General features: G+C 40.4%; 2 protein-coding genes across 2 annotated transcripts in view; one reads left to right on the top strand and one right to left on the bottom strand.

Moving 5' to 3' along the window:
- The window catches only part of IL36G (interleukin 36 gamma), a 195,763-nt gene extending 189,987 nt beyond the window's left edge, over positions 1–5,776 (bottom strand). Inside the window, exon 1 of the mRNA XM_021697331.1 lies at positions 5,746–5,776. The gene's annotated coding sequence lies outside the window, so the exon portion shown is untranslated. The remainder of the gene's footprint in view (positions 1–5,745) is intronic.
- Positions 5,777–6,138: 362 nt separating this feature from the next.
- CKAP2L (cytoskeleton associated protein 2 like) overlaps positions 6,139–27,713 on the top strand; it is a 27,597-nt gene continuing 6,022 nt past the window's right edge. The window contains exons 1-6 of the mRNA XM_021697720.2: positions 6,139–6,169; positions 8,070–8,136; positions 9,666–9,717; positions 15,171–16,423; positions 19,719–19,926; positions 24,718–24,873. Coding sequence (XP_021553395.1) covers positions 6,139–6,169; positions 8,070–8,136; positions 9,666–9,717; positions 15,171–16,423; positions 19,719–19,926; positions 24,718–24,873 — 1,767 coding nt within the window. The remainder of the gene's footprint in view (positions 6,170–8,069; positions 8,137–9,665; positions 9,718–15,170; positions 16,424–19,718; positions 19,927–24,717; positions 24,874–27,713) is intronic.

Below are 27,713 nucleotides of genomic sequence, written 5' to 3'. Positions count from 1 at the left end.
ATTTCCCTAACCCACCTCCCACTGTCACCCCTCTGACAATTAAAAATACCTACATTTGAACTTTTTGGGGTGATGGAAAAAGGTGGGATAGCAATAATTTCATTGTGGTAGATATAAAATATGCTTATGTAGCTATATTTATTCTTGATTGTGTTTTATAACTATATACATTTGTCAAAATTATCCTCCTGAGTCTTGACCAATGTTGGTTTGTCAATATCTTTCATAAAATTGTTGCCAACTGAGTATAATACTCAAGATACGGTCAAACCAGTACAGCCTAGACGTGGGATCTTGTCCTTCCTATTTTAGATACCATGGTTTTGTTAGAAAGTGACATTAGCTCTTTGAAAGCAAGTGACATTGTTGATTCAGTGTTTGTAGGCAATTAATACTTACAGGTTCTCAATCTAATTTCAAAACTTTAAATGTATCCCTGCTAAATTTATTCTTGTTAATTTGGCCCCAGTTCTTTCTAGGTTGTTCCGGATTCTAATTTTTAATATACTGGCTCTTCCTTTTAGCTTTGTGACATCTGTAATTTGGTGTGCATATTTTTGTTTAAAGAATCAGTATTTAGGGCGCCTGGGTGGCTCAGTTGTTTAAGCGACTGCCTTCGGCTCAGGTCATGATCCTGGAGTCCCTGGATCGAGTCCCGCATCGGGCTCCCTGCTCGGCAGGGAGCCTGCTTCTGCCTCTGACCCTCCCCTCTTTCATGTGCTCTCTCTCTCTCATTCTCTCTGTCTCAAATAAATAAATAAAATCTTTAAAAAAAAAAAAAAAGAATCAGTATTTAACCAGTATAAAGAATAGGTTATAAACATTTTTGCAGTGTGATCCTGTTTTATTTAAAATACCTACAACTTTATCCATTGATGGACACTTTGATTGTTTCCATATCCTGACTATTGTAAATAATGCTGCAATAAACGTGAAAATACAGATTATCTCTTTGATATCTTGTTTTCATTTCCTTTGGATATATGCCTAGAAGTGGAAATCCTGGATCATATGATAGGTTTATTTTTAGTTTTTTGAGGAACCTCCATACTGTTTTCTATAGTGGCTGCAGCAATTTACATTCCCATCAACACTGCACAAGGATTCCCTTTTCTCCATATCCTTGCCAACACTTGTTTTCTCTTGTCTTTTTGATGACAGCCACACTAACTGTAAGGTTGATATCTCCTTGTGGTTTTGATTTGCGTTTCCCTGATGATTAGTGATGTTAAGCATCTTTTCATGTACCTGTTGGCCCTATGTATATCTTCTTTGGAAAAAAGCCTATTTAGGGGTGCCTGGGTGACTCAGTCAGTTAAGCACCCGACTCTTGGTTTTAGCTCAGGTCATGATCTCAGGGTTGTGAGATTGAGCCCCACCTCAGGCTCCACGCTCAGCATGGAGTCTGTTTGAGATTTGCTCTCTCCCTCCCCCTTTGCTTCTCCCCACCAGTGCTCTCTCTCTAAAATAAATAAATAAATAAAATAAAAGACTGTCCTTTCCCCATTGTATATTCTTGGCTCCTTTCTTAAAAATTAATGGGCCATGTATGCATGGGTTTATTTCTGGGCTCTCAATTCTGTTGCATTGGTCTATGTGTCTGGTTTTATGCCAATACCATACTGTTTTGATCACTATAGCTTTGTAATGTAGTCTGAAGTCAGAAAATGTGATGCCTCCAGCTTTATTCTTCTTTCTCAAGATGGTTATGGCTATTTGGAATATTTTGTGATTCCATACAAATTTTAGGATTGTTTTTCTGTTTTTTCTACTTTTGTGAAAAATGCCATTGGAATTTTGACAGGGGTTGCACTGAATCTGTAGATTGCTCTGGTTGGTGTGGACATTTTAACGATATTAATTTTTCCAATTCATGAACATGGGATATCTTTCCATTTATTTGTGTCTTCTTCTACCTCTTTCATCAATGTCTTTCAGTTTTCAGTGTAGAGATCTTTCACCTCTTTGGTTAAATTTATTCCTAAATATTTTACTCTTTTTGATGCTATTGTAAATGGAACTGTTTTCTTACTTTATCTTTCTGATAGTTCATTGTTAGTATATAGGAATGCAACTGACTTATATATATTGATGTTTTATGCTGCAAATTCACTGAATTCATCTACTGTTTCTAACAGGTTTTTTTTAGAGTCTTTAGAGTTTTCTATATATAATACCATGTCATCTGCAAATAGAGACAATTTTACTTCTTCCTTTCTGACATGGATGCCTTTTATTTATGCCCAGTTGCTCTGTCTAGGACTTCTGATACAATGTTGAATAAAAATGATGAGGGTAGGCATCCTTGTCTTGTTCCTGATCTTAAAGGAAAAGCTTACAGCTTTTCACTACTGAGTATGATGTTAGTTGTGGGCTTGTCATTTATAGCCTTTATACATTACCTCTATACCCAGTTTGTTAAGTTTTTAGCATTAATGGATACTGAATTTTGTCAAATGTTTTTTCTGCATCTATTGGGATGATATGCGTTTTATACTTCTTTTTGTTACTGTGGTGTATCACATTCATTAATTTGAAGATGCTGAACCATCCTTGCATCCCTGGAATAAATCTCCCTTGATCATGGTGTATGATCCTTTTAATGTAGTGCTGAAATCAGTTTGCTAATATATGGGAGGGGGGGATGCATCTGTGTTCATCAGGGATATTGGCCTGTAATTTTGTTTTCTTGTAGTGCCCTTGTCTGGTTTTGGTATCAGGGTAATGCTGGCCTCATAAAATGAGTTTGGAAGTGTTCCATCCTCATCTATTTTCTGGAAGAGTTTGAGAAGGATTGGTATTAATTTGTCTTTAAATATTTGGTAGAATTCACCAGTGAAGCCATCTAGTCTTAGACTTTTCTTTTTTGGGGGGTGGAGGGGTGAGGATCAAGAGTGTTGAAAATATATGTCCACAATAAAAACTTATACATGGGAGGCGCCTGGGTGGCTCAGTTGGTTAAGCGACTGCCTTCGGCTCAGGTCATGATCCTGGAGTCCCAGGATTGAGTCCCGCATCGGGCTCCCTGCTCCGCGGAGAGTCTGCTTCTCCCTCTGGCCCTCTCCCCTCTCACGTGCTCTCTCTCTCTCTCTCATTCTCTCTCTCTCAAATAAATAAATAAATCTTTAAAAAAAAAAAAAACTTGTACGTGGATGTTCACAGCAGCATTATACTTAAGAGCCAAAAAGTGGAAACAACCCAAATGTCCAACAACTGATGAATGGATAAATAAAATATAGCATATTCGTACAATGGAATGTTATCCAGTCATAAAAAGGAATGAAGTACTGACAGATGCTACAACAAAGATGAGCCTTGAAAATATTATACTAAATGAAAGAAGCCCATCATAAACCACATAGTGTATAATTCCATGTATATGAAATGTCTAGAACAGGCAAATCTATAGAGATAGGAAGTAGACTAGTGTTTTCCAGGGACTAGGAAGAGGGAAGAATGATGGGAAGTGACTGCTAATAGGTATGCAGTTTCTTTAGGGGGTGATGAAAATGTTCTCTTTTTTTAAGATTTTATTTGTTTATTTGATAGAGAGAGACACAGCAAGAGAGCGAACACAAGCAGGGGGAATGGGAGAGGGAGAAGCAGGCTTCCCGCAGAGCAGGGAGCCCAATGCGGGACTCGATCCCAGGACCCTGGGATCATGACCTGAGCCGAAGGCAGACGCTTAACGACTGAGCCACCCAGGCGCCCAGATGAAAATGTTCTAAAATTGAATTGTACACTCAAAGTGGATGAATTATATGGTATATGTGTATCTCAACAAAGCTGTTATAGTAATAATAAGAAGAAGGGGAAACTAGGAAAAAAAGGGAAGAAGAGTTCAGTTCCCAGAAAGAAAAGTATGGAAAGGAAATGAAGAAAAAAAGCAGTGTGACTGAACTACAGTGAGCAAGGGAAGATTAGCATGAACTGAAGCTGAAGAAGTAGACAAAGGCCAGGCCCTGCAGGGGCTTGTAGGACTTTAGCCTGAGAGCAATAGGAAGCCATTAAAGCAATAAGGAGAGCTACTGTGGATACATTGTTTGATGAGTTGAAAATTGTTATACCTACCTAGCTTTCTTTCCACACTTTGTGTCCCACAAAATAGTCCCTCAACTATCCAAAGAATGTAGGAAAGGGTGCAGAACTGGCCTATGTTGCTCAAAGTGGGACCAATGAGCAAGAGGCTTATTTGAGCTCATTTAAAAGAAAGTTTCATAATAATCAGGGCTTTCTAATAAGGTAAGGCAATTCCCTGACACCAGCAGTATGCCTGCAAAGATGCAATACCTAATGGGATCTGTAGAATACTCTAGCACTGGGTGGCAGATCAGGCAAGATAATTTCTAAAACTGAAACCCATTCAATCACTACGATTCTGTACAGACCAACAGAACTCCATTTGCTTTTCTGAAACTGTCTGTAAACGAGCCCTGTTCTTACTCATTAACCAAAAAGGCTCTTGCCCAGCTGCTAGTGTTAACCATTAGGAAGACTCATGGTCCTAGACAAAGACTCATGGTCCGAGATAAATATAAAATAATTATCAATTGTCATGTTTTAAGCATATTTGTATACAATTAATGTAAATGTCAAAATGCATAAATCCAGAAACCCCAGTATGGCTCCCTGCTAAACTCCCCACTTGAGGCCAAGGTGAAGGGCTGCTGTAATAGCTTCCTGCCCAGCTGAGTACCCAACTGGTGAAGCAAATGCGGCAAACAGGGACCCAGACATAACTGTCCCCCTCTATCCACCTCCCTAGCATCCAGGAGAGAGGAACCCTGACATGCAGAATACCAGAAACATTCCCCAGACCTCTTCATGAAACCAGGGAATAGTTAAAACAGGGGGCAAGCTTTGAAGGAAAACGTTTTCAGGCTGAAATAAGAGGAATGGGGTGTGTCTAATGACTCAGGAAGATTGGGCGTGCCCCCCATCATCCCTTTCTCAGGTAGGCATATACCCAGCTAATAAGGTCAAAGAAAAATATGTACATTAAAAAGGAGCCACCCTGAAAGCAGCATGGCACTTCCTCCAAAAATTAAAAATAGAAATACCATATAATCCAACAATACTACTTCTCTATAAACACCCCAAAGAATTGAAAGCAGAGATGCCAACAGGTAGCTAGCTGTACACCCATGTTCATAGCAGCGTTATTCACAACAGCTAAAAGGTGGAAGCAACCCAAGTTTCCATCCACAGATGAATGGATAAAGGTGGTACAAGCATACAATGGAATATTATTCAGCCTTAGAAAGGGAGAAAATCCAGCCACATGCTGCAACATGGATGAAGCTTGAGGACTTAATGCTAAGTGAAATAGGCCAGTTATAAAAAAACAAGTCCTGGACAATTCCACTTAAATGGGGGTCCTAGAGTTTCAAAATCACACATAGAAAGTGAAGTGGGGGCTTCCCCCGGGGTGAGAGGCAGCGGCAAGGGGGAGTTCCCCTTTAATGGGGATAGAGTTTCTATTTGGGTCCATGAACAAGTTCAGGATCTGGATGGTGGTGAGGGTTGTACACCATAGTGAATGTACTCAATGCCATTGGACTGTACCCTTAAAACTGGTTAAAATGGTAACTTCTATTACGTATATTTTTACCTCAGTTAAATACAAAAAGAGCAGCCATCCCGCAATACGAAGAACTTAGAGCTTTTAGATTGAAGGTGAGAACCTTCTCAAGTAGAGCTAATATGCTGGTGAGGCGCCCCGAATTCATCAGATTTGGGGTTTACCTTATTTTTTCAGAGCTCCTGTGACCCTTAGGGTGTGAGAGGAGTAAGGCGGCCCTGCCTATGCGGCCGAGCGGGTTTCCGTAACCGACTCCATAACCGGTCACGCACAGGTCCCCAAAAGATACCAGCCTGACCCTCCCGTGGACGCGGTCTCAGGTCCCAGCAGCCGCCTTTAATGCCCGGGAGCTGCACGTTCTTCCAATCAAAGGGCCTCCGGGGAGGGCTCGAAGGGCAGAGCCAACCGGAAGGCGCCTATTTCCTTTTGTCCCGCCCTCCCCTGCTTCCTACTGGCGAGTTTCAAACCCACAGGAGCCAATGAGAGCGAGCGGACGCGTTGCGCCCCAGCCGTAGCTTCAGGCGCGGGCTTTGAAGAAAAACTGTCGCGGAGACGTCATGGTGCCACCGCGGCCGTCGGCAGCCGCCGGTGAGTATGACCGTGAGTCCCTGCGTCTTGCAGGCGCTCCAGCAAGGGCGGGGAAGAAGGGAGGCCACCGAGTCAGTTCTTTTCGCGGGAGGTGCCCGTCCGCTCCCGTGCCTGCCTCAGTCTCCCCCTGGGCGTTTCCAGTCCAAGGAACGCTGACGGGAGCCCAGGCCCTGGCCCTGAGTGAGACTTCTGGCCCCGGGTAGGGGAAAGTAGATGCCGGGCAGATGCCTCACAGGCATCTTCCCCGTAATTCCTGCCGCAGCTCTGCAAAGAGATGTCATTGTCATCTCGTTTAGGTAGAGACCCTGATACCCTTGCCCAGGTCGCATACCCAGAAGGAAGCCAAGCGCTCCCTAACCCAGATTTGGCTCCAGGCAGAGCCTGGGCGTGGTCCTCTGTGCTGCCGTCTGATCTTTGACAGCTGCCAAGAGGCGGGGTCTGACCCTAAGGGGGCAGGGCGGGGGCGCTGGAAGTTGATGGTTAAATCCGCACAGAGCACTGAGGGTCCTGGGTTCCCTGATCTCTTAAATGTACGTGGAGCCTAAGGTGCCTTTCAAAATATAGCTCAGATGTCACCAGCTCCTAAATGCACACAGTGTTTTGATAGTTTCAGTAATAATACCTGTTGACTGTCCGCTAGGTCCTGGGCACTGGTGCTTTACATAACAGCCCTTAAAGATAGGCATTTCATTTTTATAGGTTCAGCAGCAGCGGGTTTGCTAACTTGCTAGAAGCCACAGCGCTGGGATTCTAACCCGGTCTCTCAGCCCGTGCTCTCTATGGCATAGCCTGGCATAGCATAAAATGCATAATCCTCAAAGCTGTCTCCTAGGGATGCATCAGAACCAGATATCAAAACACACAGCAATTCGGTTTAGATGAAATTAAGTGTAGTTTTGCACCCCTATTGTCTTTTTTTTTTTTTGCCACTATTGAATTTTAGCCTTTTCCAACCACCTATTCCTCTCACTCATTCCCTGCTTCTGAACTCCCATAATTCTTTCTTTGACCCTTTCTTATGATACCTAGATTTTGCCTTATATTGTAATTATTGTTGTGCTTATTTTATTTTCACTACTAGATTGAACCTTCCTGAAGACAGAAATACTGAATTTTCATTCCCTCACATGCCTTGCTTAGAAAGTCACCATGTAATAGATGTTTGCCATGAACCCCCTAACCTGGCCTATTTTGTCCTTAGGCCCAAAGGAAACCATGTAAGGGTTTGTGGCAAAAATCATCATCCCTGTCAGGAAAAAAAAAAAACAAAAAAAAACACAATAAGACCAGGCCAACTGGCGCCTGGGTAGCTCAATCAGTTAGGCATCAGACTCTCGATTTCAGCTCAGGTCCTGATCTCAGGTCGTGAGTTCAAACTTCATGTTGGGATCCACGCTGGGCATGGAGCCTACTTAAAAAAATAAAAAAATTTAAAAATAAAATTAAAGAAAAGACCAGTGCTGGTTCACCAGCTCAGATGAGCCAGTAACAGATTTCTTCATGCAAAGCGTAATACGTTGTAGCTGAGAACGGTGGCTGTGAGCAAGGACTCCGGAGTTGGATAAACCTGGTTTCAAATCGTAGCTTTGCTACATTTAGCTAGGTAACTTTGGTCATATCATTTACCCTCTAGATTTCAGACTGTAAAATACCTCATAGAATTGTTGTGTGGATTAAAGAAAGTAATTTAAGTATGAAGAGCTTAGTATAGGACATGGCATACAAATGATATTGTTGATATAGACATTAACTTGGAGGCAAATTTGTGGGGTTAGGGACTTTATAGCATATGATCCAAAGCCAAAATTATTATAGAAAAGTGCCATCTTTTAGAATATAGACGCACTGGTTAAAATCTCCAGCTAAGTTTCTGTTGTTTGTTTGCCTGCCTATTTTGCAGAAGAGCGGCAGAGAAAGCTCCAGGAGTACCTAGCAGCCAAGGGAAAACTGAAGTGCCAAAATACCAAGTGAGTTTGTCTCACACAATTATGCAAGTTTTGTTGCCCTTGTTGCTACTAGCAATTTAAAGCCTTTCAAAACATAGCCCTTTTGGGGCGCCTGGGTGGCTCAGTTGGTTAAGCATCTGCCTTTGGCTCGGGTCATGATCCCAGGGTCCTGGGATGGAGCCCCATATCAGGCTCCGTACTCAATAGGGAGTCTGCTTCTCCCTCCCCTGCTCCCCCTATTTGTGCTCTCTTTCTCTCTCTCTGTCAATAAATAAATATTTTTTTAAAAAGGACATACTCAAAAAAAAGACATAGCCCCTTTGTTAGGAGTCTACTCAGACTGCATTGAGATCCTATGATAACTCAGAAAAGGGTATATTGGTCCAGACATGACAAAAAAAAACCCGAGCAGTTTAAGCACTATTATTGTGACAGTCTCTAAAGGAAGGGGGAGAAGGTCCACAGTATTACCTACAATGCTGGAAACTTTTCTTATCCCTGCTTTTTTTCCTGGGAAAGTGATTCTTGTGAAGGCTAGAAAAGGTCAAGGAGTTGAATGACCCTGGTTCTGTTGTTCCTTGCTAAAGTAGGAGAGTCAGTTATAGTCAGTCCTTCATAGCTGCACACCAACATCCTCCAGCCTGACAGTCCTCTTTGGCCATTCTCTTAGCACTTACTCTTGAGTTGGACAGAATATGACTGTTTCACTTTTATCTTTTGTCAACATCTTGCCATTGTAGTGTTATTAGTCCCTCTTACTTAACATTGATGTATTTTCTCCTGAAAGAAGAGGGAGTAAATTTTTACAAAGTTAGTTTTGACCCTTTATTTTCGTTTCCTTTTACTTTGGGGTTTTACTCAGCTCTATTTCCTTGATTAAATAAATCTAATTCATTTATTCAACAAATACTCCAGGGTTTATGTTCAAGATGGGGGAAACTAACAGCAAGTCATGATCGAAGTCCCTATTAGTCTGGCAATTGCTTTTGATCCATGCAGATTGAATCCTTCTTAATTCTCCTCTACTTTCCTATCCTTTTTTGCATTTTCTGCTCATTGGCTAGATTTCATATGTGCTCCTGTTTTTTTTAATTAAATCTTTTTTTCATCCCTGAATATTCATTATCTGAAGATACTTAAAACAGGACATTTTTCAAAGAAGCTGTTAATTACCTTACTTGACATTGTATCTCTAGTACCTGGCATATTGCAGTGTTCAAGGAATGATGTTTGGATGAACAACACTATGCAAATATGAAGAAAACATATATTTCATTAATCTTGTTAGAATGCTGTATTTATGCATAGGACATCTCTGAAAGGATCACAAAAAAAAATGGGTAAGAGTGGTGTGGTCACTGAGGAGTAGAATAGCAGGACTAAGAAAGGGATAATAGGAAGACTTTATTGCATATAATTTTGAATTATTTTACTATATACAGAAATTCCAATGATTTAAAATTCTAATCATAATAAATTTTAATCACTGTACTTCCCAAGCCTTGCTGATCCTTCTATACTAAGAATTAATCTCATTTTATCTTTTATAGGCCTTATCTAAAAGCCAAGAGTAATTGTCTGAATCCTCTACCTTCTAAATCTGTAAGTAGAAATCAGTCTTTTAAAAAATAATCATTTGGGGGGTGCCTGGTGACTCAGTCGGGTAAGTGGCTGACTCCTGATTTCAGCTCAGGTCATGATCTCAAGGTCATGCCATCGAGCCCCACATCAGCCTCTCCACTCAGCATGGAGTCGGCTTGAGATCCTCTCCCTCTGCCCCTCCCCCTACTCATGCACACTCTCCCTCTCTCTTTCTAAAATAAATAAATGAAGCAAATCTTTAAAAAATAATCATCGGGCACCTGCCTCACATACAGTTTCTCCTTTCCCACCTCCCTTGGCAATGTCATCCTTCTACCGTTTTCAATTATTTCATTCTCTGCTGTTTTAGACAAACCACTCACCCTTAACATGATGCTTTGCCCTGGGATGGGAATACCTCCAGGGTACAGAAGCAAGGGACAATAATGAAATAATGGTGTTGATGCTGAGAAAGCCTTTTGCAGTTCAGGTGGCTTCCAGTTCTTTGCATTCAGCATTGTCATTTAGTAGAACATTAAAATTTTTTGCTGAGAGATCACTATGTAATTTTTAGCATATGCCTCTAGATGAGTTCAAAGAATTGACTGTTACTGCTGCAACAAAACATCTTCTATTCCCATCTACTTTTTTAAATTTTAGTTCCAGTATAGTTAACATACAGTGTTAAACTGGTTTCAAGTGTACAATATTCAGCCATTCTATATTTTACTCCATGCTCATCAAACTAAGTATACTCTTAATCTCCTTCACCTGTTTCACCCATTCCCCCTTCACACCTCCCCTTCAGTAACTTTTTTGTTCTCTATAGTTAAGAGTCTGCTTTTTGATTTGTCTCTTTTTTTCCCTTTGTTCATTTGTTTTGTTTCTTAAATTCCACATATGAGTGAAATCATATGGTGTTTGTCTTTCTCTGACTGACTTATTTCACTTAGCATTATACTCTCTAGATCCACCCATGTTGTTGCAAATGGCAAGATCTCTTTCCTTTTTATGGCTGAATAATACTCTATTTATATACACACACACACACCACATCTTCCTAAATATGAGCCACCCAGGTGCCCTGTTTTCAATTTTTAAAGAAGAGTATGTTTGTATAGTTTTTTAAATGGATTATAATGAGTGTCAAATTTCAATTTATCTTAAAATGCCAATATTTACAGTGTGCCTGAAATTGGATCTTTTGCAACTATTTAAACTAACAATGAAAAACTTTAGAGCGCCTGGGTGGCTCAGTTGGTTAAGCTGCTGCCTTCAGCTCAGGTCATAATCCCAGGGTCCTGGGATCCAGCCCCATGTTGGACTCTCTGCTTAGCAGGGAGCCTGCTTCTCCCTCTCCCTCTCTGCCTACTGTTCTCCCAGCTTGTGTTCTTTCTTTCTCTCTGTCAAATAAATAAATAAAATCTAGAAAGAAAGAAAAGAAAGAAAAACTTTAGATGTTAACTTTAAAAAGTATGAAAGGGTACAGGGTTTGTCAAAATTATTTTGGGCATATATGAACAAAAACTGTTGAAAAACACTGATAAGATAAGCTCTACAATCTCTCCCAGCCCTACTACAGCCCTCATTTCATCATACCATAATTTTTTTGTGCGTGTATCTTTTCTATCAGTGTTCCTCAGGGGCAGGTGTCCTCCTCTCATCTTGCATGCCCTTAGAGTCTAGCACAGTACCTAGTATACATTCAGTAAACTTGTCTTGACTTAAACCCTAGTCATATCCTTTGTGCATTTCCTCTCTCCTCTGGCTTCATATGTCCAAAATAAAGTGACCAAATTCAGTTTGAATCAATTGTTCTGTCTTGTACATTCTTTGTTTTTTTGTTGTGTGTGTGTGTGTGTTTTATCATTTTGATCCATCAATTCTGAGGTGAGTTGTCAGAGGCTAGGAGTTAGAGACTAAAGTTCTAGCTTCAGCCCTGCCCCTAACACCCTGCCTGACTTTGGGTGGCTCACATTCCCTCTCAAACGGAGGTGCTCAATTCCAGCCTTGAGGACACCTGGCTGGCTCAGTCAGTAGAGCATGCAACTCTTGATCTTGGAGTTGTAGGTTTGAGCCCCATGTTGGGTGTAGAGATTACTTAAAAATAAAATCTTAAAAAATAATAATAATGATAATAAGATAAAATTCCAGCCTTAATCATCTGTATTTGCATATTGATTGCAGGCTGTTCTGTTAGCCTGATGACTCTTCTAAGCCTAGTTTTTCTCTCAATGTAGTACTTAAAACTGCAGGACCAGTTCTACCACTTATAATAAATTAGCAAGGTCAGGCTGATCTCAGATAAAGATATAAAAACTGAACAAAAGAGAAAATATTTGCAAGTCATATATATGATAAAGACCTACTATCCAGGATATATAAAGAACTCTTGCAGCTCAACAATTAAAAGACAAATAACCCAGCTTTAAAATGGACAAAGGAAAATAATAATAATAACAACAACAATAATAATAATAATAAAATGGACAAAAAATCTGAATAGACATTTCTTCAAAGAATATATATATATAAATCGCCAATAAGAGCATGAAAAGATACTCCAAATCATTACCCATCAGGGAAATGCAAACAAAAATCACAATTAAATACCACTTCATACCCAATAGGATGGTTATAATCAAAAAAGATAACAAGGACTGGGGAGGATGTGGAGAAATTAGAACCTCTATACAATGTTGGCAGGAATATAAAATGCTACAGCGACTTTGGAAAACAGTTTAGCAGTTCCTCAGAAGTTAAGCAGATTTACCATATGACCTAGCAATTCTACTCCTAGGTATATACCCAAGAGAATTGAAAACTTTGTGTGAGAATATGCTCACACAAAAGCTTATAACAAATGTTCATAGCAATATTATTCATAATAGGGCGCCTGGGTGGCTCAGTTGGTTAAGCGACTGCCTTCAGCTCAGGTCATGATCCTGGAGTCCCGGGATTGAGTCCCACATCAGGCTCCCTGCTCAGCAGAGAGTCTGCTTCTCCCTCTGAGCCTCCCCGCTCTCATGCTCTCTCTCTCATTCTCTCTCACATAAATAAATAAAATCTTTAAAAAAAAAATATTATTCATAATAGCCAAAAAGTGGAAACAACCCAAATGTCCATCAGTCAGTGAGTGGATAACCAAAATGTGGTATATCCATGAAATAGAATATTTATTCAGCCATTAAAAGTAACGAAGTGCATGTGTGCCAACAAGGAGTATATGAGACTTTTCTGTACTTGTCACTCAAGTTTGCTTTAACCTAAAACTGCTCTAAAAAATAAAGCTTATTATTGAAAAATAGTGAGGACTGACATTTGCTACAATACAGGTGAGCCTCAAGAGCATTCTGCTAAGTGGGGCGCCTGGGTGGCTCAGTTGGTTAAGCAACTGCCTTCGGCTCGGGTCATGATCCTGGAGTCCCTGGATCAAGTCCCGCATCGGGCTCCCTGCTTGGCAGGGAGCCTGCTTCTCCCTCTGACCCTCCCCCCTCTCATGTGCTCTCTCTCTCTCTCATTCTCTCTGGCTCAAATAAATAAATAAAATCTTTAAAAAAAAAAAAAAACATTCTGCTAAGTGAAAGAAATCAGACACAAAAGGCCACATGTTGCATGATTCCATTCATGTAAAATGTCCAGAATAGGCCAATCTGTAGAGACAGAAAGTAGATTAGTGGTTGCCAGTGTTTGTGGGGAGAGGGAAATGAGGAGTGACTTCTAACAGGTGTGGGATTTCTTTCTGGGGTGATGAAAATATTCTGGAACAAGAGAGTGATGATGGTTATACAATCTGTGAATATACTAAAACCCACTGAATTATAAACTTTAAAATGGTGAATTCTGTGGGATACAAATTATATCTTAATTTTTAAAAAAGAACAACTAGGGATGCCTGGGTGGCTCAGTCAGTTAAGCATCTGACTTTGGCTCAGGTCATGATCCCAGGGTCCTGGGATTGAGTCCCACATCGGGCTCCTTGCTCAGCACGGAGCCTGCTTCTCCCTCTGCCTGCTGCTCCCCCTGCTTGTGCTCTCTCTCTGACAAATAAATAAATAAAATCTTAAAAAAAAAAAAAACAACTAAGGAATAGCATATGTTTGGAAACTCTGATACCATCATCCCTGCCTCTTCAATAAGCAATAATGGAATGATCAGAGGTGGATATAATTGTTGGGCTCAAGGAATAACCTAACTATGGCCATGTGGCTATACCATCCATCTCCCTGCCTCCCACTTCCAACCCTCCCCTATTCCACCCCCAGCAACACCTCCATACACATAACATTCCAGAGGAAACATCTTTTTGCCCTTAATGCCATGTGGTTCTGGTTACAGACTTTCTTTACACATTTACAAAGTTTACATAGTAATTCTCAACAATATTACCAAATCAAAAGTAAAGAGTGGTAACTCTAGGCCTCCCATATCTTCCCCCGGAGACATACAATCTACAAATTCTCCTTTCTGACTACTTGCTTTCAGTGCAAATGTTCCGGAATCCACAGTGACTTGCTTCAATTATTTACCATACCAATTCTAAACTCCCATCCCTAGTTTTTTAAGTTCTCTATAACCTAGTCCTCCCTTTCTTATGCAAGATTAAATCACATGACTGAAACATTTACTTGTTAATAATAGAGTCTAACCTTAAAACCCTGTCCTGACTTTACAAATATGACTAACTTTCTATTGAGATGTTAGATTGTCTTGAAAACTGTTCCAAAGTATCTGAGGCATCCCAGCATCTACCATCTATCCTTGCCACTGATCTCCAAGGATGAGACGAAGGTTCTTGAGTGACACTGTGACCTTTACAAAAGCAGTGTTGTTAAAAAAAAAATTAGTGTAGCAATACACAGTACTACTAGGAGGTACTTGGGAGGTACCCTAACATAAGTTTATTATGTATGTATCTTTCAAAAGTCCCTAGAAGGACACTTCATTTGGGACATAATGGGCATTCAGCAAGTACTTGTTCAACTGAGGCAAATTTATTTTTTAAACAGCAATTTTTGTATATTCACTGCATCTCTGCTTAATTCTATCAAGCTAAAAATTCTGGTGTATTTCTGACAAGAGCTCAAGTTATAAAGATCATCTAGGGGCACCAGGTGGCTCAGTTGGTTGAGCGTCTGACTCTTGGTTTCAGCTCAGGTCATGATCTCAGGGTCATGAGATTGAGCCCCGCATCAATCCCCATGTCGAACCCTGCATTGGTCTCCATGCTTTGCGCTCAGCAGGAGTCTGCTTAAAATTCTCTCCCTCTCCCTCTGCCCCGCCCCCTGCTCACGCACTCTCCCTCTCTCTCTAAATTAAATAAATAAATCTTTTTTTAAAATAGGTCATCTATTAGTGAGCCTTAATTTTCTCAGATTCAGCTTTCTTAAATGAAATTCTAAATAATTTTTTATTTTAAAAACTGAGCTATTGTTATGAACTTACTTTTTTGGTATTTTTCTTTGTCTTTTTAGAATATTATACCCAAAAAGGATGTTATCAATCGTGTTACTTTGCCTATCAAAGCTACAAGACCCATCAGCATTAAACTCCAACCCAGACCTGCCAATATCACAGAATCCCAAAAGCCAAAGTTGGAGGCACCAAAACTTCGGGGCAAAAGGCTGACCTCAGGATGTGTTTCTTCTAGCTCAAACTGTAAACCTTCCAACAGTAGTCGACAACAGCATAAAGCTGGATCATCCACTATTGGAGAACTATCTAGAAAAACTGTGGGGTCATTTAATATACAGGAATTGAAAACTGCAAAGCAGCAAGTCACAGATCAAAGAAATACTAAATGTGCAGACTCTGTGGACAATAACCATGTTGAAAATGAACACTTGGATAGCTGTCTAAAAGAGATGAACAAAGAGAACTTGCCCCAAACCTTACCAGACTCTGAAAGGAAGCCAAATCCTGAATTATGGACAATAGGTAAGCCAAAGACTAACACTTATAATCAAGTCAAGAGCAGTTTGGCTCCTAAACAAGCCTTGGGCAAAAGTTCAGGGAATAGTGCTGTTCTGAAAGACAGAGTTAATAAACAATTTGTTGGAAAAACACAAATTAGGATACCACCAATAAAGTCACAGCAACTCTCTAGAGGAACAAATCTTGCAAGACCAGGAGAAAAACTCCCAAAGACAGTTCCCTCTCACAATGTTCAGATCCTTAGTAGGAATCAGGCATCAAAGAAACCAGTGGTCAAGGACATAAAGGATATAAAGGTTAATAGGGATAAATATGAAAGACCAAATGAAACTAAGTTACAGTCACACACTGTTACTGAACAGAAAGTAAAACAAACCAAATCCTGGACATGCCCCAGTGTGCTTCAGGGGGGCTTTAATAACAGACATCCAAACATTAAGCAAGATCAGAAATCCACTCAACCTTGTGTTAGAACTCGGACATCATGTGCATTGCAAAAATCAAAAGCCATAAGCCAAAGGCCTAATTTGGCAGTTGGCAGTTCTAATTCAGTCATTCCAAGCACCCCTAACATAACAGCAAATGGAACCAATGGCAGTAAATGCAGCAACAGCTATCAACAAAAAGGACAGACTTTGGACTCCAAGTTGAAAAAGACTCTTCCCCAGAACCATTTTCTTAATAAGACAGCTCCCAAAACTCAAGCTGGTAACAAAACCACAAATGGAAGAAGAGTCCCAAATGGGACCCAGACTAATCCAAATATTAAGAAGATCACAGCAGAGGATCGAAGGTACTTTGCTTAATTCCATAATTTTGCAATTTAAGATTAGGCAAATTGACCATCAGGAATACTCAGGCCATAAATAATGGCTTCTGAGTAATTTTTAGCTACAACCCTGAAAAAAAAAGAAGATTGGAAGCAAATACAACAAATACTGACTTGATAGAGCTGGGTAGGACATACATGTGTTATAAATTACCCTCTGTAATGTTCTGTATGCTTGAAATAATTTATTTTTAAAAAAGAAATTGAAACAGAATGGTTCAGTAAGAAATAGGGGCTGTAGATGTAGACTACTCATTCAAGAAGTACCCTGCAGGGACTGAACAGCAATAAAAGAGGGCAAGGTGGGAGGAGCCAGAGTAGTGAATTAACATAGCTAGGAAGCAGGGAGTTGGTAGTCCCTTGTTAAGCAGACCAGTGAATCCAGGAGAGTTATCAGGGAAGAAGGAAAAGGAAACTTCCATGAATGTGAGCAGGCCAAGTTTTGAAAAGTAAGCTAAGACATAGAGGAGCAATGAGTTCACATCCATAGTTCAGACAGTAGAAATTGGGATCTCAGGGTGCTGGGGGTTCACATTAGCATGCATGTAGCTAGAAACCAAGCCAAAGGATTTTGTCTGCATAGGACTAGATAGAGTCTCACAATGTGGTGAACCTCCCAGAAGTGCCTGTGTACATTGGGGTGGGATAGAAAATAAGGAGATTCCTGACAAGGGTGAAAGGAACATGTAAAATTAGATGGTAGCTAAGAGGTATAGCAGGATGAAGTGAGGGCAGGATCCATACTCTGAATACAGCCCTGAACACCACCACCAAGTTCTCTGCCCTCCTGAAGAGACAGAAAATACACAGTTTAATTTAGGGTGATGTGATTGAGAGAGTGAAGCTGGGCTGACTTCTTTAGAAAGAAGGATCAGGGAGATAATTTCAACAGTGATATCTGGTCTAGGAAAAGGATAGTGGCAAAAAGAAGGATGAGCCTTCTGAGCAAAATGAAAACTGAGTACAAAGACTCCGAGTTGGTGAATGAGGATGTCAGGGTCCCTCCCCTGGAGCTCATAGTCTAGACCAGATAATGGGATGATGGGTCTTTAAGACAGTGTGTGGAGTGCTGACTGTGTTTGATTACACAAGAGGAATCTCTGGAGAGAGATCACTCACTCATTGATCTAGTGTTCCTTAGCACCTACAGTGTGCTGGACACTGGGAGATACAGTGGTGAGCACACAGTCACAGTCTACCCTAACGGAGCTTTTTTTCTGGTGTCTATATGGAAAGTACTAGAATAATAAAATTATAGCATTGAGGTCCTGGGAGTAAATTGGCTTTAGAAAAAGGTAAGTTTCCTCTTCATTATGATTGGAAGGAAGGCTGAGAGAGGAAGAATGCCAGGAACATAGAGGAAACACAGGCCAGAGATCTCAGCTTCTGTCTTTAAGCAGGTGGTTAGCATGAAGGTGAAGGAGTCGGAGCAGTTGCGGCTGAAATAAGCGCTATGGATTGTGCTCTGCAGTCAAGGAGAGAAACGAGGGTTAATTAGTTATTGACATTCTGGAAAAAGCAAAACCATAAGGTCAGAAAACAGATCAGTGATCACCAGGAGCTGGGAATGAGGAGCAGGGTTGACTATCAAGAAGCATGAAGGAATTTTTGAAGGGATTATATCTTGATTGTAATTGTGATGGCATGACTTTGTGCATTTGTCAAAACTCACAGAACTGTACGCTAAAAAAAAATGTGAATTTTGCTGTATGTTACTGAACACTTGTAGGTTCTAGACACTGAGCTAGGCTCTGGGACATCCAAGGTTTTTACCTTCACAGAACTTGCATTCTAATGGAGAAGACAGAAAATCAACACGTTGATGAAATAAAATAATTACACATAATTACCTCTTCAAAGAGGTGTCATTTGAGCAGAGGACCGAATGAAGATGATAATTCAAGACCCTGAGACAGGAATGAGTGTGGGTCAAGTAACAGAAGGGATACCAAAGCTCCCGGAGGGGAAAGAGTAAGAGAGAAAGTGGTAGGACATGAGGTTGGAGAGGCAGGCAGGAGCCAAATTACACTGCCTTTCTGCCATGGAAAACATGTTTAATTTTATTCCAAGAGCCATGGGAAGTTTCTGGCAGTGATACGGTCTGCTTTACACTTTAAAAACCACTCTGGCTACTAGGCACATGATGAATTTGATGAGGGTGAGAGTGGAAGCAAGGACTTGAGTTAGGAAGGAAGCTGCTATGGCATTTCAAGCAGAAGGTGACAGTGATATGGACTAGGATGGCAACAGTAGAGATAGAAGACTACTGCCTGTACAATGGTATGTCAGATGTGAGGGAAAGAAAGAACTACATCAAGACAACTCCTAGTTCTAGGTCCTAACAATGGGGTAGATTGGGGTACTATTCCCCAATATAGGCTATTTGGGAACAGGTTTGGAGATGAAAATCAAGACCTTTGTTTTAGACAGTATTAAATTTGAAGTGACTGACAGACCTCAAATAAAAAATACCAACTAGGCAGTGGGTTTTATAAAGTTTAAGTCTCTAGGAAAAAATCTGGCTTGAAATGTACATCCGTGATTTATAAACATGTAGTAATTTAAAGAAGCTGAAGAGCCTACATTCACATGCTTGAATCCATGCCTCTTGGTGCCTCCTCCAACCGTAGTCTATTGACTGCTTAGAAGGAGGAGCGGAGAATATGAATGGTGGAGGAGAGTGAGAATTAAGATTTGGCCACCATCAGACACTAGCTACTTAAGACTCCTGAAATTATTGACCTTGTTTAGGAAGAAAGGGGGTCATGTGTGGTCAGGAGAGGGCTAAGGAACTGGGCAAAGTGGGTCACTCTGGCCAAGACCCTACTAAGGACAGAATGCAGGTTTGGTGGGTCTGGTTGAATGGCAGATAGAGAGCTTATGGTAAGATAAATGAAGTGCTGAGTTTGTGATCTCAGAGATGGAGGGATGTCTTCGGAAAGCAAGTACCAGAAGTAATATACAGGTGAAATGAAAATTTTTAGAGAAAAATAATGAAGAATAATCATGAATTCAAGGAATTTGAAGACTGAGATTCTAGTAATCCCTCTGCAGCCTGCCTTCTGAAGGGTAGGGGCAACCATTGCTGCCATTACCCATTTGTAAATTGTTTTTAATTCCATTCTCCTGACTTTGTGTGTAGTTGAAGGTATGTAGTAGTACTCAATCCATGCATATCTTATACTTTGAAAGTGTGACTATATACAAAAAGAAACCTAAAGCATTTTCTCACCCCGCCCCACTCTTAATTTTATAACAGGAAACAACTGGAAGAATGGCAGAAATCCAAGGGGAAAATCTATAAACGGCCTCCCATGGAACTTAAAACAAAAAGAAAAATAATAGAGGAAATGAATATTTCATTCTGGAAGAGTATGGAAGAAGAAGATGAAGAAAAGAAAGCACAACTTGAACTGTCCAATAAAATTAACAACACTCTAACACAATGTCTGCAGCTCATTGAGGAGGTAAGGAGGATAAGCTCCCAAAGCTTTGGCCTAGAGTCTTAGAGTTTTTAAATATTTTTCTTAAATATGGTGTAACAGAGATAACCTTGGTCTAAGCAGAAATTCATCTGCTCTTTTTAATACAGAAGAAGAATAGTAATAATAATGATGGCATGCACTTAAATAAAGGCTCTTATATGCCAGGCACTTTTCTAACAGTTTACTTAAATGATCTCATACATTTATCATAACAACTATTACCATGCCCACTTTACAAATGAAACTGAGGCACAAAGAAGTTGGAAAACTAACCCAAGCAATCTGCCTCTCAAGGGATCCAAAAGGAATTTTGCCTTCTTTAGGCATTAAGGTCAAGGAGTAAATACTTGACATTTGGACATGAAGCTGAAGTCAAAGGCAAGGTCATGTGTAAAATTAATTTATCCTGATGACTCTGGGTAGCTATAAATGGCGTCTAAATTGTATCTGGGATTCTGCAGATAAGGATAAAGGAGATGGTAAGCAAAGGATATGATCCCTAGGAGACGCCTTGAAGGAAAAATATATTAATAAAAAACAATTGGGTAGACATCTATACTAAGGTCCTTGCCTGAAGCAAACCCATTCTGTCCTTTGGCTGGTGGTGTTGGACAGCAACAGAAAAAGGAAACCTTCAATTTAGGTCTACCGCAGGCAGTTTTTTCACACAATTCAGTTAAACATTAATTATTTCTCTTTTATGGAATTAAAGTTCAATTCTTTTTTTGTTGTTGCTCTTTTATTTTCATTGTATTAAAGAAAATGCAAGAATACATTCTTTAACAATTTTTTGTTTTAGATTTTATTTATTTATTTGACAGAGAGAGAGAAACAGGGGGAGCTACAGAGGAAGAAGGAGAAGCAGACTCCCCACTGAGCAGGGATCCTGATGTGGGACTCGATCCCAGGAACCTGGGATCATGACCTGAGCCGAAGGCAGACGCTTAATGGACAGAGCCACCCAGGCACCCCCATGAATACATTCTAATTATTAAAAAAATATTTCAGGGACAACTGGGTGGCTCAGTTGGTTAAGTGTCAAGACTCCTGATTTCAGCTCAGGTCATGATCTCAGGGTCATGAGATTGAGCCCCACGTCAGGCTTTGCACTGCACCTGCGATGGAGCCTGCTTAAGATTCTCTGGCTCCCTCTGCCCCTCCCTCCCCCTCTCTCCAAAAAAAAAAAAAATAATAATCATAATCATAAATAGAATTAAAAATAAAAACATTTCAAGCAATACAGAAAATGACTAGACCTCCCCACCGAACCCGTCTGCGCATGCACACACACCAATTATGCATCCCAGGCTTCTCCCTAGAGCTGACCACTATTGCCAGTTATCCATCCAGACAGCTTTTATGAAGGTACATACCATGTAGGCACATAAAGAAATGAAGTATATAGTTTTGTGAGTTGCAATTATTTTATTTCAGATTTTTATATGTGTTCTTTGGTTGTCTTTTCTTATGTTTCCCTAATATTAGTATTATGCTGGCTTTGTCAAATAAGTTGGGCATTTTCCTCTTCTCCTATACTCTGAAAATAGTTTATACAACATGAGAATTATTTTTTCTTTGAAGGTTTGGTAAGAACTTGCTCATAAAGTTATCTGGACTATGGGGCATAGTTTGGGGTATATCTTTTCAATTTTTTCTGTGGGCATTGGTCTATCTGGGTTTTGTATTTCCCAAGCTAATTTTAGTAATTCTGTGCCTTTTATTTTTTTTAAAGATTTATTTATTTATTTGACAGAGACACAGCGAGAGAGGGAACACAAGCAGGGGGAGTGGGAGAGGGAGAAGCAGGCTTCCCGCGGAGCAGGGAGTCTGATGTGGGGCTCGATCCCAGGACCCTGGGATCATGACCTGAGCTGAAGGCAGACGCTTAACGACTGAGCCACCCAGGTGCCCCTGTGCCTTTTTTTTTTTTTTTTAAGATTTTATTTATTTATTTGAGACAGAGAGAATGAGAGAGAGAGAGCACATGAGAGGGGGGAGGGTCAGAGGGAGAAGCAGGCTCCCTGCCGAGCAGGGAGCCCGATGTGGGACTCAATCCGGGGACTCCAGGATCATGACCTGAGCCGAAAGCAGTCGCTTAACCAACTGAGCCACCCAGGCGCCCTCCCCTGTGCCTTTTATTTAAAGATTTCTCTATCAATCTTTTTAAAAGGCCATCTTTGGGGTTTTATTGATTTTTTTTTCTCTTGCATCAATGTCTGCATCTATTTTTATGTTACTGTTTTTAATTAGCCTTTTTAGTTGAAAGCTTAAATCATTTATGTCAGTCTTATTTTCTTAAAATACATTTTAATGCTATAAATTTGCTTCTGAATTTAGCTTTGGTCATACCCTTTATGTTTGATTAGGTAATGTTCTGTATTAGTCAAAGTCAACTCAGAAAAACAGAAACTGCACCAGGTATCTTAATAGAAAGAATGTAATGTAAAGGTTGTTTTCACAATGTCTTATGTAAGTTCCCTAGAAGCAAACCCTAGGAGGAGAATTTGTGTGAAAGTAACTTATTAGGAAGAGGATCCCAAGGAAAACAGAGGGGAGTGGGGATGTGGAGCCAGGAAGGGAAGGAAGACAAGTGGGATGTGGTATCAAGCAAAATCCATGGAATATAACTGTGGCACAATCCCACAGGGGAGCTCTGGAGACTGGATCAGACCTCTCAGAGGCATCCTGATCAGGGGCAAAGAAGCTATAGTATTAATACTTCCATGGCATTGATTAATGGCTGCACCTGTGGAGACAAAAATTCCCAGGCACCCTGACTCTCTGGTACATACAAAGAGGAGTAGATGCTGGCTGCTGGACATGAAAGCACTTTGTGAGCCTGCGTGCACAAAAATGGTAAAGGGACCATCAGAGGAAATATGGGTACTCCACACAGAGCTGACAGCAAAAAGGAACCTGAGGTAACAGAGGCGCTAACTTCAGGTAGCGGCTATCACCCACTGCGTCTAAGGGGAACAAAGAGAGGTTGAGGGTATTAGAATCTAGAAGCTAGGAGAAACAAACTCCAACTCTAAGGAGGCCATACTACCCAGCAGATGCTGGTACCAGAAACTGGAGGAGGGGCCCAGCAGAGCTGGGACTCAGACCTCGAGGAAAGGATGCTACCCAGTCGGTGCTCTTGCCTCTGAAAGAGCACAGTGAGGCAGGATCTGTAAGTGCCAGGAAAAGAGGTGGAGGCTAGAACCAACTACTGCTGCCACAGTGAAGGACCGTTGTTGAGGTAGCAAAGGCAAATGGGAAAGAGGAAGTCCCTCTCTTCTCCATCCCCACAGTCTCCCTCTAGCTCCCCCGACTGGCAGAGCCCAGCAAGGAGCTGCTGTGAAAACAGTGGGTGATTTACAGAATTCCAGCCCTAGTGTCCCAAAGCAGAGGATAAAAGGTTGGTTTGGAGCTAGGAGGCCATAGGTTAATAATTGACATGCATTTTCATTATTGTTCATCTCTAAATAGTTTGAGATTTCCATTTTGAGTTCTTTAACCTGAAAGTTATCTTAGAAGAATATCTTTTAACTTCCAGATAGAGTTCTGTTTTGTTTTGTTTTTCCTGACTTTCTTCCAACTTTTAATTATACTGCATTGTAAATGTAGCCTGTATGTGTTCTGCTTGATAGAATTTTTTTTTTTTTTTTTTAAAGATTTTATTTTTTTTATTTATTTATTTGAGACAGAGAGAATGAGAGACAGAGAGCATGAGAGGGAGGAGGGTCAGAGGGAGAAGCAGACTCCCCGCCGAGCAGGGAGCCCGATGCGGGACTCGATCCCGGGACTCCAGGATCATGACCTGAGCCGAAGGCAGTCGCTTAACCAACTGAGCCACCCAGGCGCCCTTGATAGAATTTGTTGAAATTAATGTCCGATCGGTCGTGGTGAATGTTCCATCTCTTAGATGGATCTTGCAATTCCTGAGTAATAGATATTCCCTCCAGAATGCTTAACTTTTCTTTCATACTCTTCATTTCTTTGTTCTGTCGCACTGAGTTCTGGGAGAATTCCACAGCCAAATTTTCAGCTCGTTGATTTCTTCTTCAACTCTGTTGAGTTTTATGCCTCTTTCGTGTAGTGTTGGTTTTCTCAAACATTGATGATTCTTGATTGTGAGCTTACCTTTGGGGCTTCCCCAACTCAGGAGGACTAGGAGGTGCTGCTTAGCCGAGTGTGCCAGTATCTGGGTTTCTGGTCATGGTAGCTCCCCATATTCCTCCTGGTCCATGTCACTGCCCGCTCTGGGTACAAGCCAGAAGGGGACCAAATTAGGACATTTTAAAGATACTTTTTGTGAGAATTAGGCTGCATGGATCCCCAACACACACCCCTATGACCCTTGCTTACCTGTGCCATCCTTCATACTTCTGTTAGAGACATATGGAAATTCTACTCACTATTCAGTGTTCACATTATTATGAATATGTAAGAAATATATGAATGTTGATTACTCTAGGGTTTGGTTTGGTTTGGGGTTTGGTTTTGCATAAAAATGTAAACATACTCCTTACCTTCAGCTATGAAAAACATTTTACTATTTGGTCTCATGTAACTCTTAAAATTGAATGACCAGTGTCAAAACTCACTGAAATATACTGTTTAAATGGATACATTTTATTATATGTAAACTGTACCTCAGTAAAATTGAATTTTTTAAAAAATTAAGAAAAAGTGATCAGACTGATTTCTGCATAACTGCTCTGATGAATATTCGATATAAGAATAACAGCAAAATGGTAATAATTACCTCTGGGTATTTTTTTTTTACAGGGTGTACCTTCTAATGCAATATTTACCATATTGTCCAGTATTCCTGAGGTCGAAAAATTTGCTAAATTCTGGATCTGTAAAGCAAAGTTGTTGGCAAGTAAAGGCACCTTTGATGTTATTGGGCTGTATGAAGAGGCCATTAGAAACGGGGCAACAGTGAGTATCTGTCTTGGGTGGATGACTTCCTGAAAATTCTCTCATGCGAGTTGTCTGTTTTTTGCCATATGGCAGTCATACAATGTTATGTTAAACTTCTAATTCACTTCATAAAGTTATACACAGATTATGAAGCACAACATGTCCTTTATGTACATTTAATTAAAAATGTACTTGCTAGAGGGGCGCCTGCGTGGCTCAGTCAGTTAAGCGTCCATCTCGTGATTTCAACTCAGGTCATGATCTCATGGGTCATGTGATTGGCCCCATGTTGGGCTCCCCATTCCCCACGCAGCAGGGAGTCTGCTTGAGATTCTCTCCCTCTCCCTCTGACTCTCCCCCACCACTCAACACACTCTCTCTTTCTCTCTGTTTCTCTCTCTCTCAAGTGAATAAATAAATCTTTAAAAATTTTTTTTTTAATTTATTTGGTATAAGTAGTGTTTCATGTAAACTAATAGAATCACTGTTCTTGTCAAGTGAGTGTGTCTCACTTTACACTCATTGTAGAAATATGCACTTGTGGAAAGTAATAGCATGGAAAGGGGGCAACAGTGAGTTTCCCCCTTTCATATTAGAGTCATATGGAAATCCTGGTCACTGTTGTTATGAATAATCCTGTATTCATATTGTTATGAATATGTAAGAAATACATGAATACATTGAGCCACGTAATATATACTAAGGTTATTTTGCCTTTCAAGCATGACTTTCTACTTTTCCTGAACTTAATTATTGTCTTGTTTTCCCTTTGCTTAGTATTCTGAGTATTTATTAGTATACAATTGATTCCGAACTTTTCTCTAATTGTCTAAATTTCTCAATACTTTTTTTTTTTAATTCAAGTTAGTTAACATATAGTGTAGTATTGGTTTCAGGAGCAGAATTTAGTAATTCATCACTTACATGTAACACCAAGTGGTGACACAAGTGCCCTCTTTAATGCCCATCACCCATTTAACCCATCCCTCCACCCACCACCCCTCCAGCAACCCTCAGTTTATTCTCTATAGTTAAGAGTCACTTACGGTTTGCCTCCCTCTCTGTTTTCATCTTATTTTATTTTTCCTTCCCTTCCCCTATGTTCATCTGTTTGGTTTCTTAAATTCTACATATGAGTGAAATCATATGATATTTGTCTTTCTCTGACTTAACTTATTTCACTTAGCATAATACACTCTAGTTCCATCCACGTTGTTGCACATGGCAAGATTTCATGCTTTTTGATGGCTGAGTAATATTCCATTGTGCATATATACACCACATCTTCTTTATGCATTCATAAGTTGATGGACATTTGGGCTCTTTCCATAATTTGGCTATTGCAGATAGTGCTGCTATAAACATCGGGGTCCATGTGCCCCTTTGAGTCAACATTTTTGTATCCTTTGGATAAATACCCAATAGTACAATTGCTGGGTTTTAGGGTAGTTCTATTTTTAACTTTTTGAGGAATCTCCATACTGTTTTCCAGAATGGCTTTACCAGCTTGCATTCCCACCAACAATTCAAAATGGTTCCCCTTTCTCTACATCCTCACCAACAACTATTATTTCCTGAGTTGTTAATTTTAGCCATTCTTACAGGTGGGAGGTGGTATCTCATTGTGGTTTTGATTTGTATTTCCCTGATGCCAAGTGATGTTGAGCATTTTTTCATGTATCTCTTAGCCATTTGTATGTCTTCTTTGGAGAAATGTCTGTTCATGTCTTCTGCCCATTTCTTAATTGGATTATTTATTTTTGGGGTGTTGATTTTGATGAGTTCTTTATAGATTCTGGATACTAATCCTTTATAAGATATGTCATTTGCAAATATCTTCTCCCATTCCATTGGTTGCCTTTTAGTTTTGTTGATTGTTTCCTCCGCTGTGCAGAAGGTTTTCATCTTGATGAGGTCCAAAATTTCTCAATACTTTTAAAACATCAGATAGCCTATCGATTTCTTTTTCTTAGAGACCCTTCTCCCAGAACTTTGTGACATGTTCCAGTCTCGACAGGTTGCTCTTTACCACCGTCTTTGCATGTCATCCTGGGGCCTTTCACCATCACCCTCACATTCCCATTTCCATCTGTGTTGTCTGTTTTTCTTCTCCAGTGCTTTTCTTCTCTCTGTTTTTCATTGTTGGTGGTAGTGGGGGGGGGGGGGGTTTTTTGGTTTTTTTTTTTTTTTTTTTTTTTTTTTTAAAGAGCGGGCATGTGTGCATGGGGGGGGGGCAGAGGGAGAGAATCTTCAAGCAGGCTCCTGCTGAGCACAGAGCCTGACTCGGGACTTAATCCCATGACCTATGAGATCATGACCTGAGCTGAAACCAAGAGTCTGACACTTAACCCACTGAGCCACCTAGGCGCCCCCCCCCACCCCAATGCTTTTCTTCTCTCTCTGTTTTGTGTTATTGTTGATGGTAGTGGTAGTTTTATTTTCTTTTGTTTTCTATTGTTCATGAAAGGCTTTACTCAGATGCCAGTAAAAACAGGGCTGTATACAAAGAGGTGGATTTGAAAAAGCTCTGGACGGGGCACCTGGGTGGCTCAGTCTTTAAGCATCTGCCTTCGGCTCAGGTCATGGTCCCAGGGTCCTAGGATCGAGCCCCGCATCGGGCTCCCTGCTCGGCGGGAGGCCTGCTTCTCCCTCTCCCACTGCCCCTGCTTGTATTCCCTCTCTCACTGGGTCTCTCTCTGTCAAATAAATAAGATCTTGAAAGAAAGAAAGAAAAGAAAGAAAAAGAAAGAAAAAGAAAGAAAGAAAGAGAGAGAGAGAGAGAGAGAGAGAGAGAGAGAGAAAGAAAGAAAGAAAGAAAGAAAGAAAGAAAGAAAGAAAGAAAGAAAGAAAGAAAGAAA

This window comes from Neomonachus schauinslandi, chromosome 10 (assembly GCF_002201575.2).
Source record: "Neomonachus schauinslandi chromosome 10, ASM220157v2, whole genome shotgun sequence".
NCBI lineage: Eukaryota > Metazoa > Chordata > Mammalia > Carnivora > Phocidae > Neomonachus > Neomonachus schauinslandi.
The sequence above is the reverse complement of the archived record's forward strand: the minus strand, read 5'-3'. Positions and strand labels throughout refer to the sequence as shown.